This window comes from Homalodisca vitripennis, unplaced genomic scaffold (genome assembly GCF_021130785.1).
Source record: "Homalodisca vitripennis isolate AUS2020 unplaced genomic scaffold, UT_GWSS_2.1 ScUCBcl_5896;HRSCAF=12848, whole genome shotgun sequence".
NCBI lineage: Eukaryota > Metazoa > Arthropoda > Insecta > Hemiptera > Cicadellidae > Homalodisca > Homalodisca vitripennis.
The window spans coordinates 1-13,862 of NW_025782007.1; the positions used below are offsets into that span (position 1 = coordinate 1).

Below are 13,862 nucleotides of genomic sequence, written 5' to 3' on the forward strand. Positions count from 1 at the left end.
TTTATGTATAGAAAACTCATTTGCTCCACTGTGTTTAGAGATCATGAGAAGAGGTGAACTTAAACCTCTTCCAAAAAGTAAAACACAGACATAAAAACTTTGTTAACAAATTCTACGTTCAGCATAGTCCACCAAAATGCTCAAACTGCAACAAATAAGTTAGATGAACTTTCTTCTTCTATGTGAGGAATTTAAAACAAGACATCTTTCATAGTTTCGGAACACCCACGGATTTACAAACGAAACAATAATTTTTTTCAAAATTATTAACTTTGATCTGGCCCAATCCTTTCAGCGTCAATTTTATAAGGGAGGTGGAGTAGCAATTTTAGTTCGAGATCGAAATCAAGTCTGAGCCACTGAGGTTTACTGTAGGTATTGAATTAGATTTTGAGATGACTGGAGTTGAGGTCTGCTTGAGTTCTCTCGGGAGAATTGCTGTAGTTTTGGTTTGTACAGATCACCAAATGGCCAATTTGGTGTTTTTTTCGAGATACTTGAGCGGCTTCTAAACTATCTCCTCAATAATTTTAAATATTTTGTTATAATGGGGGATATCAATATTAATGTTTTAAATATGAATGATAAGCAAACTCAACAGCTTAGAGACTTGCCTCAAATCTTTTAGTCTTAGCTGGGTCTGTGAACTCGCCAACTCGTGTGACAGCGACATCGAGCACTGCCATTGATAATGTCATAACAAACGTACCCAATAGTTCTGTGTCAGTGCTGAAACACTGCTATATCCGACCATTACGCACAGGAGGTGGTGATCCGTGGATGTTCAGTGAGCCAAGAATCCCACAACATTATTTTAAGGAGGAAATGTCCATCCACATAATATAAATCTTTTTAAATAAATGTTCTGGCAGATGAAAATTGGATTTTTTTTAGATTTCTTTTACTTCTGCAGACACAATATTCGACTCCTTCAACAGTTGTTTCATGTTCCACTTAAATGTTTGCTGTCCCCTTAGGAAAATAAAAACAAAAGGTAAAGTTCAGAAGAATTCTTGGATAACACCTGGAATTCTGATTTCTAGAAATTAAACTAAAATTCTATAATGAAATATTCAGGAACACTAATGATTATAGATTCAAAATCCTTCTATAGAAATTACAAAAGAATTTATAAAAAAAGTAATAACTGCTGCAAAATCATACGAAATAAAACAATAAACTAAAACAGTCATCTAACTTTTCTAAGACAGCTTGGAACATTATAAAAAAACTCAACAAATAAAGCATCTTCAAAATCCATTCAGCTTGATGCTGATGGGATAAAATTAAACCGATCCAAATGCAATAGCTTTGGAATTTAATAAATTTTCTCCTCAGTGGGCTGGTTCTCTTGATGCTGACCGTGAATTGGAACTGGATACAGTCACCACCACATACCCCTGCTTCATCTATGGTTCTGGCCCCTGTGGTGTGAGGACGAAGTGGGACGTATTGTAAGAAGTTTTTCAGCTAAAACTTCCAATGACATAAATGGCATATCAATGTGGCTTATAAAACAATGTTATCAGCACATATTAAGCCCATTGACAAAAATCATAAATGTTTCTTTCGAAACTGGCACATTCCCATCCGCACTCCAATTGGCAAAAGTCGTACCTGTTTTCAAAAAAGGCGATCCAAAGTTAGCGGATAACTATCGACCAATTTCAATTTTACCTGTTTTTTAGCAAATTTTTGAAAAACTGTTCCTGGACCGACTTCTTAATTTTCTTGACAAACACAAAATTTTTGTCTGATCTACAATTTGGTTTCAGACCAGGAAGATCAACTTTTGGAGCAATCACACAACTTGTAGACTTCATTGTGGAAGGCTTTGAGACACACCAAAGAACGCTCAGTGTCTTTCTTGATCTCTCAAAAGCTTTTGATACTGTTAATCATGGTATATTGCTACACAAGCTGGAAGGCTGTGGTGTACAAGGGACAGCACACCAGTGGCTCCACTCATACTTGAGCAGTAGAAGTCAATGTGTTCAGGTCCAGAATGCAGTATCAAGTACTATTAGAATATACCAAGGAGTCCCACAGGGATCAATCTTGGGTCCTGTCTTTTTCTTGATTTATGTGAATAATATCCATGCATCAGCCTTATATGGGAAAATCATTCAGTACGCAGATGACACGACTCTCTGTTTCCGGGCTGATTCTCTAACTTCATTGGAGATTCAAACCTTCATTGATCTTAATTCCTGCATTCAAAATTTTCTGGTAAATAATCTCAAAACTAATCATGAAAAGACAAATTACATCAACTTCTGTTTACGTGGGTTGAATACTTATGAAACCCCAACAGTAATGATGGATAACATTGTTCTGGAAGAAACTGATTCTGCTAAATTTCTAGGAATACACCTAGATAAAGGGTTAACCTGGAAAGTTCATATTGAAAGTGTATGTGCTAAATTGGCAACTGGAATTTTTGTCCTTCGAAATTTATCAAAGTTTTGTACGTCTGATGTCTTAATGATGGCTTACTATGGATTAATATTTCCATACCTGTCGTACAGAATATATTGATGCAGGGCAGTGATATACACAAATACGAGACAAGAGCTCGGGGGCGCTTTCGAGCCCGACAGCATAGAACAGCAGCATTTGAACGCCTCCCCTTCTCAAGCTGGGATCAAATTCATTAACAATCTCCCTGAAACACTAAATTTAGAAACAAATCCAAAAAAATTTAAAACCCAATTAAAACACTACCTGGTGTCTTGTGCTTTTTACTCAGTTGGTGAGTTTATGGAGCACACTTGGGATTGATATTCGCGGCGGTGTTGCAATCCTGGGGGTTGATCCCCACGAATTATGAATTTTGTTTTTTTGTATGTGTATGAATGTGTGCCTGCGTGCAACTGTATGGAAAGTCGAGTGAATGGATTTAGTTTTTAAGATAAATACCGTAAAAAATTGGTATTATTGACTATTGCAATACAATGTAATATATATTGTCAACGCAATAAAAAAAAAAAAAAAAAAAAATGTTTATCACATCGTAGTGCACTCAATTGTGCACTGATGAGACAATGAGGATACCTCTGCACCTATATTGCATTACATCAACCTTCACACCATACCTACTTTATGTGTGTTCACATTGAAACAATCCTTCCAAAAATAGCAACATTATTTAATTTTTATCTTGTTTTTTTTTTTTTAAATCTGTTTTGTAATCTGACTCTTATCTTACTTAACTTTTCCTATTCCATTTGTCTGTTTACCGCCATAAAACCACTTACTTAGTCTAAAAGTGAAAACAATTTGTCTAAAACCAATGAAATAAATAATAAATAAATAATAAATAAAAATGCCTTTATTTCAAGCGTCTCTCAGTGTACAACTGTTTTACAGAGTAACTCAAGTCAAACTTAAAATTAAAACTACACATTATTTTCATGGTGCACATAAATGGTAACCAAAAATATAATTAAGACGTATTCATAAAATGAGATTTTACTCTAGACTTAAATGCTAGGATGCCCATTTGTTTGAGGTCCAAGGGAGGTCATTATAAAGAGTAGGGCCAAAATAAGAAAACCCTTTTCTACCCACCTCTAGTCTGACCTTTGGAAAATGGAGTAGCGCATCCTGCCCGGGTGCTTCGCAGAGCCACCCCCCCACGAGCAACGAGTCTTTCCACCAGGTACTGAGGCTCCTGCTGTACCAAGACCCGGTGGATGAGGTTGCAAGTCTGCATCCTACACACGGCATCAGTTGGCAAAAGACCGGCAGCCTCACGATAGGCAGATATACGCTCCCGTCTACGAATGTTGTAAACGAAGCGCACTGCGGTGTTCTGCAGCCTCTGCAATCGGGACATTTCCTCCCTGGTAATGCTGTTGCCGTATGCAGGAAAACAGTAATAGAGCACTGACAAAACTAATGACTGGACCAGCTGCAGCTTAGCAGATTCTGGCAGTATTGATCGGTACCTGTACAGACCTCGCAGCCTTCCTAAAGCCAACTGGGAAACATGAGTGATGTGATCTGAGAATGTGAGGCCCCTGTCAAGCACCACTCCCAAAGTCTTGACAGTATCACTCACCATCAACATTTTGTCACCAAGTTTAACGTGCATATCTCCAAGCAGGATTTTTTGACAGACAGTTGGCGGGGCAATATGAAGAATCATGCATTTTTCAGCGTTCAACTTGAGACCATGCTTCCGTGACCAATCATCTATTCTCTCCAGATCAGAGTTTACCCCTGCGAAAACTTGGTTAATGGAATCTGACTCATAAGAAAATCAGGTATTTCACTCCAAAGCCCCATGTTCTGGTGAGCTTCGATACCTTGGCCATAAATGGTCCTATCTGAAAGTCACTTAAAGGAGCACCCTCCAAGAAAAAGCTTTACAGTTTCACAAGTGTAGCTATAAAATCATAACATTAGATGATATTACAGTACTAAACATAAGTAATCATGGAGCTGTCCAGACTGTAGCTCGCATTTTTGGCAAAGAATATATTTAATCTTAAAAGATATAAAATTATAACATGAGTGGTATCCAAAATGACCAGAAGTGCTTCAGGAGACCTTGATTTTCACACAGTTTTATCTCTCTAAGCAACGTAACTGATTGGACAGCTGTCCCACACACAGCTGTGGCACGTTTAAATAATTGTAACAAGAAAAATAACACACAAAAGTATTTACAGCTATCTGTTACCAGTTTACGATCTTTGGTGAAAAAACATCAAAGTGTTTTTCAGTGTATAGACCTGTCTTTTTCACACTCGCCATACAAACATATTGAATTTTGTCACCTTTTCCACTTCTGGTATATACTCAGCGTGATTTCATCTTCGACTTGTTGCTGTCAGCTCCAGAGCGTGAGTTTTGTATGTGTGTGCTTAGTTTATGTGTGTTCTACAGCAGGTTTTTCTTTCTTTGGGAGAAATCTTCCAGAAGTCAAAAAATTAAACATCGACAAATTTTCTTACTTATATATTAAGGGTATACATATTGATGCATTTCTTGTGAGTATTTGTAGTAAGTGCACAAAATATTTGTTTGTACAAGTGGAGTGTTTTACATTTTTATCTCTGTTTTACAATCTACTTAATATCTTGAATCTCAAGCATTATCTAAGGAGCCCTCATTATTCATTCCAAACACAAGATACATTTTTATCTCTGTTTTACAATCTACTTAATATCTTGAATCTCAAGCATTATCTAAGGAGCCCTCATTATTCATTCCAAACACAAGATACATTTTTAAATAATCATTATTTTTACAAGCTTGAACCATTAATGTTAAATTAGATCTTGATATAGATTTAGAAGATTGGTAGGTTGTTTGCACATCAGTCAGCAAAAGCAAAAAAAGGTTATAAGTTATTCCTTGTCTTATTTTTTTAATAAAAAAACAACATTTTATGTCTATTCAATAATTAATAATAATGCTACCATCAAATCATTGATAATTTTAAAGGCTAGGATTATGAGAAGTTAAATGCTTTAAAAAAGATTGGAATTGTCTTAATAGGTGCTTTATTATATTTAGTTTTTAAAATGTCACTTAAAACAAACTACACATGAAAAAGCTACTGTATTTGTGTGTTTTCTATAAATATATATATATATATATATATATATATATATATATATATATATGTTTTGTTGCAGGAGAATGATATTCCTTTACACTGCAGAGAAATTCTTGATCATTGGAAGGCTAGTCAGTCAAATATTGCTTCTAATGCGGTCAGTGCCCCAGCAGTGTTGGATAATGTTGAGGAGAAGTTGGCAAAACTGCTGGAATCGAACATACGTCCCACTATTGTACAACGGAATTACACTGACGAAGAAAGAAAAATTAGAGAAGCGATCTTAGCACAATATAGTCAGGTTTGTAAAACAACATCGTTGGTGGACTGCTTAAAATACTTAAGTTAATTTAGTTGTAGGTAGAAACAATTCCAACTCCATTTGGATGGACAAGAATGTGTGCATTAACCCGTTTTTTATAAAACAGAGTTCCTTTAATGCTGCATTGTCATGGACTCTGCATTGTTTCCAGTTAATATTGAATAAGGTTTCTCACTTTAACAATCCGAAATTTTGTATTTTAGTGTAAAATTAGTTTCAATGTCTAAACTAAAAAAAGCAGAAGTTTTATTGTTATGTAGAAAAGTAAAATGCAATAGACTGTCAAATATTTAACACTGAGTTCTAATCCTTCATTTTACGAGGTGACAAAATCGCAGTAGATTGAGAATCCCATCAATTGATGGAGTTGTAGTTTCACGTGGTTTTTGCTGCCACAAGGCAATATTTCAAGTCATATAGTATAACTTGTTCACAGACTATTTACCGGTGATTGTGAAGGCAGTGAGTAACTGCTAAGCACTACTGTTTATATCTACTGTTTATATCAATGTATCATAATAATGCTGGTCATCCCAGTACAGGCCTATTATTCATTGCCGGTTATTTTAGCTGGTATTTAAACATTTATTTAATTTAATCAGTAGAACTTCATCTATTAAAAAAAAAACACTTATACTATTGAAAAATGTCATTTTAGATTTACATCTTACAAAGTATAGATCATTTTATTCATTTTTTTATATAAGATTTTGCTGTGGTATTAGTTAAAAGCATACATTGTTTTACAGATTGAACAATTTAGCTAATTTTTGTTGACACATAAGTTTAGATCAATATTTAAAAATAATTGCACAAAATTAACTAAACAAGCTTCAATTAATGTTTCAAGTTTTAGTGGATAACTGTGATTAAAGTGGAATCGTTTCCTTGTAAAGAATATGCTTTTTTACCATTTCAAGTTGCATGCTACTCATTAACCTATTTCCACATTGTGTTCATGTAAATTATAAGCAGCAATTGTTTGTGTATTCCCTGAAAATTATACGGAAATGCTTACATAATTATTTATATTTTTGTCACTTAGTAGAAGAATGTATATTGTTAGGGTTTATTAAAGTTTAGTGATGTATCACTATCTGTATCACTTGCTGTATGTTCACTATCATGGATGAGAATTACAGTATTTTTTAAATTTGATTCTAGACTTCTGATCAAGACAGTGGGGAAGAAGATGATGTTGGTGGAGGAGGAACCGAAGGGAAAGAAAATGGTCTTTTCAAGAACACAAACGCTGCAGCTGTTCACCAGGCTGAGAGGGAGAAGCGAGAAAAAGCTAAAATAGACAGCCAGAAGAAAAAAGAAAAAGACAAAGAGGACAGGTAACCAAATTCAATAAAAATAATTTATATGCTGTGAAACTAGGCTGTAGAAAGTTCTTAATTTTCCTTTTTAAATTTGTATAAATCTGATACCAAAATAAATTAAAAACACAGAATACATACTGTAAATAAATAACAATAATGCAAGGGCTGTTCAATGAAGAATGAGCATAATTTTCTTATGGTAATAATTTTGCTTGCTAAAATTTACTCTTGATATTACATTTGCTTAATGTGAAAAAAATCACGCAATAGTAGTTTCATTATTGGTACTTCTGGTACCCACCTGTCTGTGCACGGCTCGAACAAAGGTGGTTTAAAATGTTTAAAGAGGGGAGACAATCGTTTTCAAGGGAAAGTGGACTCTTCTTGAATGATTGTTCTTATGGAAGAAAACATCAACACTGCTGCTGTCATTCATTGTGACAGAAGATCAACAAATTGCCCTGAGATCACTTTCTGAAATACTGAACATTTCATTGGGTGCCACCCACACTTTGGTGACAGAAAAATTACACGTGAGACGTGTTTGTGGATGATGGTTTCCAAGACTGTCGATTCCAAGATTCCAGGTCTGCATGCTGTCAAAGTTGATGGTAAAGGAAGATCTGGAGTTTCTTTCAAATGTCATCACTGCTGATGAAACCTAGCTTCATCATTTGATCCTGAGAGCAAACAGCAAAACTCAGTGTGGAAATCTTCAATACCAATCCCCCAAAAAGCAAAAGTGGTTGCTTCTGCTGGGAAAGTTATGGTCATGTCATTCTTTGATATTCATGGAATGGTTTATCAGCATATTGTACCAGCACACACACTGGTAACTGGGCAATACTACAGGGATATCCTGAAGACATTACGTCTATATTAGGTGCAAAAGACCACGTTTCCATGAAGCAGACTGGATGCTGCACTACAATAATGCGCGCTACGTATTGCCAATGTTTTTTCTGAATGTCTGGCAAAAATCAATGTGAAGTGCATCCCTATAGTCCGGATTCAGCCTCATGTATTTTTTTCTATTCCTTAATTTGGAGAAATGCTGTCATGGGAGGCATTGTCAATCATCAGAAGTAATGGTGAAGCTGTGGAGGTGACTTTGAGGAACCTTACAAAAAATAATTTCCGCTATATATTTAAAGACTGGCAGAAAGGATAGAACAAGTGCGTCGCATTCAAGGAAGATTATTTTCAGAAGGACAATCAAAATTATGAAGATGAATAAAGGTATGTTGTTAAAAAAATATATGATCAGTCTTTATTGAACAGCCCTTGTAAAACAGCAATTTAAATATGTAGGTATATAATTACTTTACAGATGATATAATTTTTTTACAAATATTTTAATATTGTGTTAAAGAATAGAATGCCCTTTGCTCATGACACTTGACATTAATTATTTTCTGAATTTACAAGTAATGTCCTGTAACCTTTGTTTGATGTTAGTTTTTAATGATATAAGTATTGTGAAGGAAACATGATTTTTCTGCATATTTGGCATTGTTCAATAATATAAAAAATTAGCAACACTACGTTTTGATATCTGCAATATGATCTCTACTTCTAGTGAATAACTAACCTAACACAACTAAAATCTAGATTAAAATAAACAAATTGTACCAAAATGTTGTGACACACATAAGTCAGGAATGCTTAGGTCAGGAATGTCATGGAGGTGTATAAGTAACTTATACTTTTAGCCCCATGTACTGAAGTGAATGTTCAAACAAATTTAGGCAATGCTGTACTAGTTTTATGTGTTATGTCTTGTTTAACGCCTGTGGAATGTCTGCGTCTTCATGAATGTGTAAAGTTTTAATTTTACTAAACATGCTATCTGCAAGTGATTAAGCGTTAGTTAATGAAACTGGTTTTGCAACGGGCATGAGGGGAGATATGCCTGCTAGAATTCTTACGACCTTCGTTTGTAAAATATACATCAGCATAGCTGCTGGAGGCACTCCATAAACTAATAAACCATAATTCATGTGTAAGGAGAAATAATCGGTATTTATTTACAATAGCGTGACCATGGAAAATGGACTTTTTTTCATGGGTTGGGCATTTATAGCCAAGTATTTTTATCACAGGTGCATATAAACTGGGGGGAAAGTATATTATTATATTATATTGATGCCTTTCGGGCATTATTGCGTTAAGAAGCAGGGGCATCACGTGATCTGGGATTCGACTTTTGCAAGCTCGAGTTAATTTTTTTTCTAAAAGAGCAAGCAGTGCGCAGCGGGCAGGCATCGTTGACAGGATTAACGTACTAGTCAGCATCATTTCAGTAACTTATCACTTACCTTAATGAACATCCAACACAAAGGTGTGCCATTACCACTACTGAACTAGGAGGTTAAGAATAGACACGGAGGAACAAAATAGTTCAAAATGGCGTCCCTTCTTTATTTGAGAGAGCCGCAGAGTAATACCAAACTGTCAAATATGGATAGTGTTGCCAGAGGTACTGTCAAAAACAGAGTTTTCAGAGGATTTCAAAAAATCATAACTCCTTTGATTTTCGTTGCCGACGAATTTTTTCTTCACTATTGTTTACAGGAAAAATTGTAGTTTTCAGGAAAAAAATGAACATACCTTTCCATGGTCACGTTATTGTAAATTGATACCAAATAATCATAGTAAACAGCAAGTTCAGTAAAAAGTTGATTCCTTTAGTGGAAACCTCGATTCTTTGTGGTACCGTGGTTTCGTGGTATTTATAATTCTTGATACCGTGGCTTCACTCACTCAATTCCGATATCAATATTATCCAAATGCTTTATTGAATCAAACCAAGAAATGAATTAAGTCAATAAAAGTGCTTAAAATACACCTGGAAAGGCACAAATTTCACAATATCACTAGCAGTGATATGTTGAAGTTGCGTCTCGAATCTACAGAATCTTCAAATAAATCTCTTTGCGAATGATAGTAGCTGGCAGTACGCAGTTTTATTGTCATAATTTATGTGTGTTTAAAACATATATAGATACAGTAATTACAGTAGTTTTTTTAACAATATTTTGCTCACAGTCCGTATTTTATGTATTATTACGATAATACATCACCACACATTTGCTGTGACTATTCACAGACAACAGCTTATTAGCAGTACTGAAATTACTGATTGCTTAAATGTCTTATTGTTGTACATTGTGTGTGAAAACACATTAACATAAAATATGATTAGTTAATTGCAATGTTTCAAGCTTTGCAAATCAGTGTTGTTTGTGTCAGTATATTATTATATTTTCATGTGTTCTATCAACCAAATCAATTGCACATATTAAGAAAAGAGAGGGTTCAAGAGTGGAACCCTGTGCTAACTGGTACACCACATTTAAGATTATTCCAGTTTGATTTTTAGTTTTGACCATATTAAAAATGATTATTCTCTTTTTCTGAATTTTAAATAATACTAACATAGTTCTTTACTTTTTATCCCAATACAGTAATTTACATAGGAGCATTTCATGATTAGCACATTCCACATAATTAACTAGTGTTCACTTCAGTTAGTTTTGTGGTCCTCAGCCTTGAATAAGATTCATAACTGAATATGTAATTAGTAACAAGATTTATTCTAAAGAAAACAACTTCTGTAATGTAAATTTAATATAAAATACAAATATAACCACATCCCTGAAAACACACATAATAAGTATTATTTTTTTAATCACTACTGATTATCTTCTAAATGTATATCTGTCAGTACTTATTAGGATTTTTAGTAGTATATTGCTCGGGTTGTAACTGAATGAATATATTTAAGTTTTAATGTATTTCTTTTGTATTAATGTTATCTTATACAATAATGTATAGCACATTTTATTTTCCAAATATGTTCTTTAGTTTGTAAGTAAATGTTATTTGTCAAATGTTGCGTTGTTCGTTGTTAGTATGAGGTTGCATACTATTTCAATGACTGGAAGAGAGGGCTAAAAAGCTCTAATTCCGCCTCAAAATACATTTTTAATTTCAAGTAATTTTATATTTTACTCACTCTAAATTTTGACTGGATTGCACACCTTAACATGATTATTGATTATTAAACCTCCAATGGCTTTCAAATAAAATATAGTACTATCCCCATAGTTCTGTGTTTATAGGTTAATTAAATTTTAGTCTCTGCTATAACACAAATAACACACCAGGTAAGGCAATAATAGTTGATTTAACCCTAGACCCGTTTGGTTTTGATCAGCTAACTTCCAAAGTGCGATCGATCCCAAAAGTGTCAGTTCCTAATTTACCAATAAAATCATTATTACCGGTCACAGACCTTCAACTAAAACACCAATCGAAAGCCTATGAGCTGTGTTCAGTGTTTAGTAGTCTGATTTTCTATCATCCTGTTTCTAGTTCCCAATCTGTTATTTTCCCACATGTGATTTTGTTGGTCACTCTTCTGTGCAGTGGTTATTGTTGTTTGTATACTAAACATTTTCATCTTTGTTTGGAAGTTCGAATTGTGCCGAGTTATATAGTGCACTGTTAATTATAAAACTTAAAGTGGGTGATCCTTTTTTTATATCCTTGTTATTTCAGAGTTTTGCATTTTATTAAATGCCTGTTGGTAGCCAGGGGAACAATACCAACAATGTGTATTTTGTTACAGTATATTTTCCAATGTTGGGGATTGGTTGTCGTTGACCAAAATAAACAATGCCAGCTTGTATTGAGAGGGTTGTAGGACTGGCTTTCAGTATAGACTATGAGTGTATTACTCATATAATCGTTTACTATTTGCTAAGAAGTCTCTTGTGTACTGGTTCAATCGTTAAATTAATTAATAAATTAAAAGGATAAATCATATTCCTGAATGTTTTAGTTTTTTCTATTAAATCTTGACAAAGGTAGCTGGATGCTTGATGAAAATGTATTAATGTTATTTGCTATGACTTAATTTGCAGTAGTCCAATTGGTCTGTATTTTATGATTTTGCTTTTTTCCATTTTGTACTCACTAGGGGGTTATAGGTCCTGAATTTTAAATCCGTATTGTTTGAGTAAGAGTTAACTTTGTAAGGGAACTTTCTTGTGGAATACATGACGGAGGTAGTTAATAAATTACTATTTATAGACTAGCAAGTATTTCCAGGGCTAAAAGAGTGTTTAATAAAACATCAACAATTCTTGTTTGTATTTTAAGTTTATTGGTTTAATTTTGACCTTTTCGTCTTTCGGGTTGTATTATTTTGCTAAATAGATCCTTGTAAATCAGGGATCAGTCATATAAATTTCATGGATGTTAATGATCCTATTTTCACAGATTATTTATCAACTTTTCATTTAGACTATCTATCATGTATAAGTGGTGTTCTGTCCGGCCCTGTCCAGATTGTTAGTTAATATTCAAATATGAGCCTACTATATTATATCAGAAATTTAGTATACATAATTATATAGTACATAAATGACTATCCTTTCGAATGACATATATTCTGTGTTTTACTGCTCTATAAAATAGATGACTCCGCTCTCTAAATCTTTGAATTTATAAAGTTATTATTTACAGCAACTAATAAAATAATTTCAACAAAATTCACTATTATAATATAACACTAATGAAGAAAGATTCTAAAATTTGGATTTAACTTCCAGAGAGAAACAAAAGCAACAGCAGCAAGAGAAGAAAGAGAAGCGAAAGACACAGAAGGGCGAGCGTCGCAGGTAGCAGAGCTTTGGATTCACTATAATCTCGTGTGTGTTATCTATTTATTACCGTCAACTGTTCGTAGATCGTTGTTAACTCGATGTTGTTTTAGACTGGCTCTAATAAAGCACAATTTAACTGATACTGTACAGCCAGAGCATTTGAGTATAATTAAAAAGTTTTATCAGTAAAGAAATGACAAAGATTTATGTGATCATTTTATCATGCAGATACCTCTGCCAGCACTGTAATTCTTGCCCAAGAGTGAACTAATGTGTGATTTAGTCAACTGGAGTTTATTAATGTTTGAGTGATTTTCAACCAAAATGATTGTGATGATCCAAAATTAACAAACTAGTGATTAGTTTAAAAATAAAATGCAATTTGTGTTCTGTCATTGTAAATGTATGTACTGAATTAATTTAATCAAACTAATGTAAATAAAAAACTCCAGTAAAAATAAATTAATTCGTACTTTAATGGGTTGTTTAAATTACTTCCCGCTCTCCATTCTGCTCACGTATTCATTCTACTTAGGTATTTTTAATTTTATTGGCTTCTCGAATTTAAGTTGTGGATCTACCACATAGTGTAGGTATTTCAGTTTAAAGTTAGATATAATTTAACATAGAACTTTAGTTATTTGTTATTAATTTTATTTGTTATTATATTTGTTATTTATATTTTTTCTTAAACGTAAATTTAAGAATTGCAATTACAGCTTGTCTCTTAATTTGTAATATGCAATTGTAATTTACAAACATAATAATAAATCTGACCCCAAAACAGGAGCTGGATTAAGCTTCACACTGAGACACTTAATGCCACTGTTACAGTCAGTTGGATATATAATTTTGTAGTATATATTAATTCTATTTTCAAAACCGCCCTCCTGTATATTTGGCATGTTTTATTCAAGATTACCAATGAGTGACACATGTCCCTCATGTTCGAGATGGATAAATTTAAAAGTTAT

General features: G+C 33.7%; 1 protein-coding gene across 1 annotated transcript; it reads left to right on the forward strand.

The window, feature by feature from the left end:
• Positions 1-5,633: 5,633 nt before the first annotated feature.
• Positions 5,634-13,350, forward strand: LOC124373558 (coiled-coil domain-containing protein 43-like; the record flags this gene model as incomplete). The annotated part of the gene is made up of 3 exons (XM_046831920.1): positions 5,634-5,870; positions 7,056-7,231; positions 12,835-13,350. Coding segments are annotated over 3 exons (486 nt in total), but the record flags the coding sequence as incomplete, so codon positions are not given.
• Between the last annotated feature and the right edge of the window lie 512 nt (positions 13,351-13,862).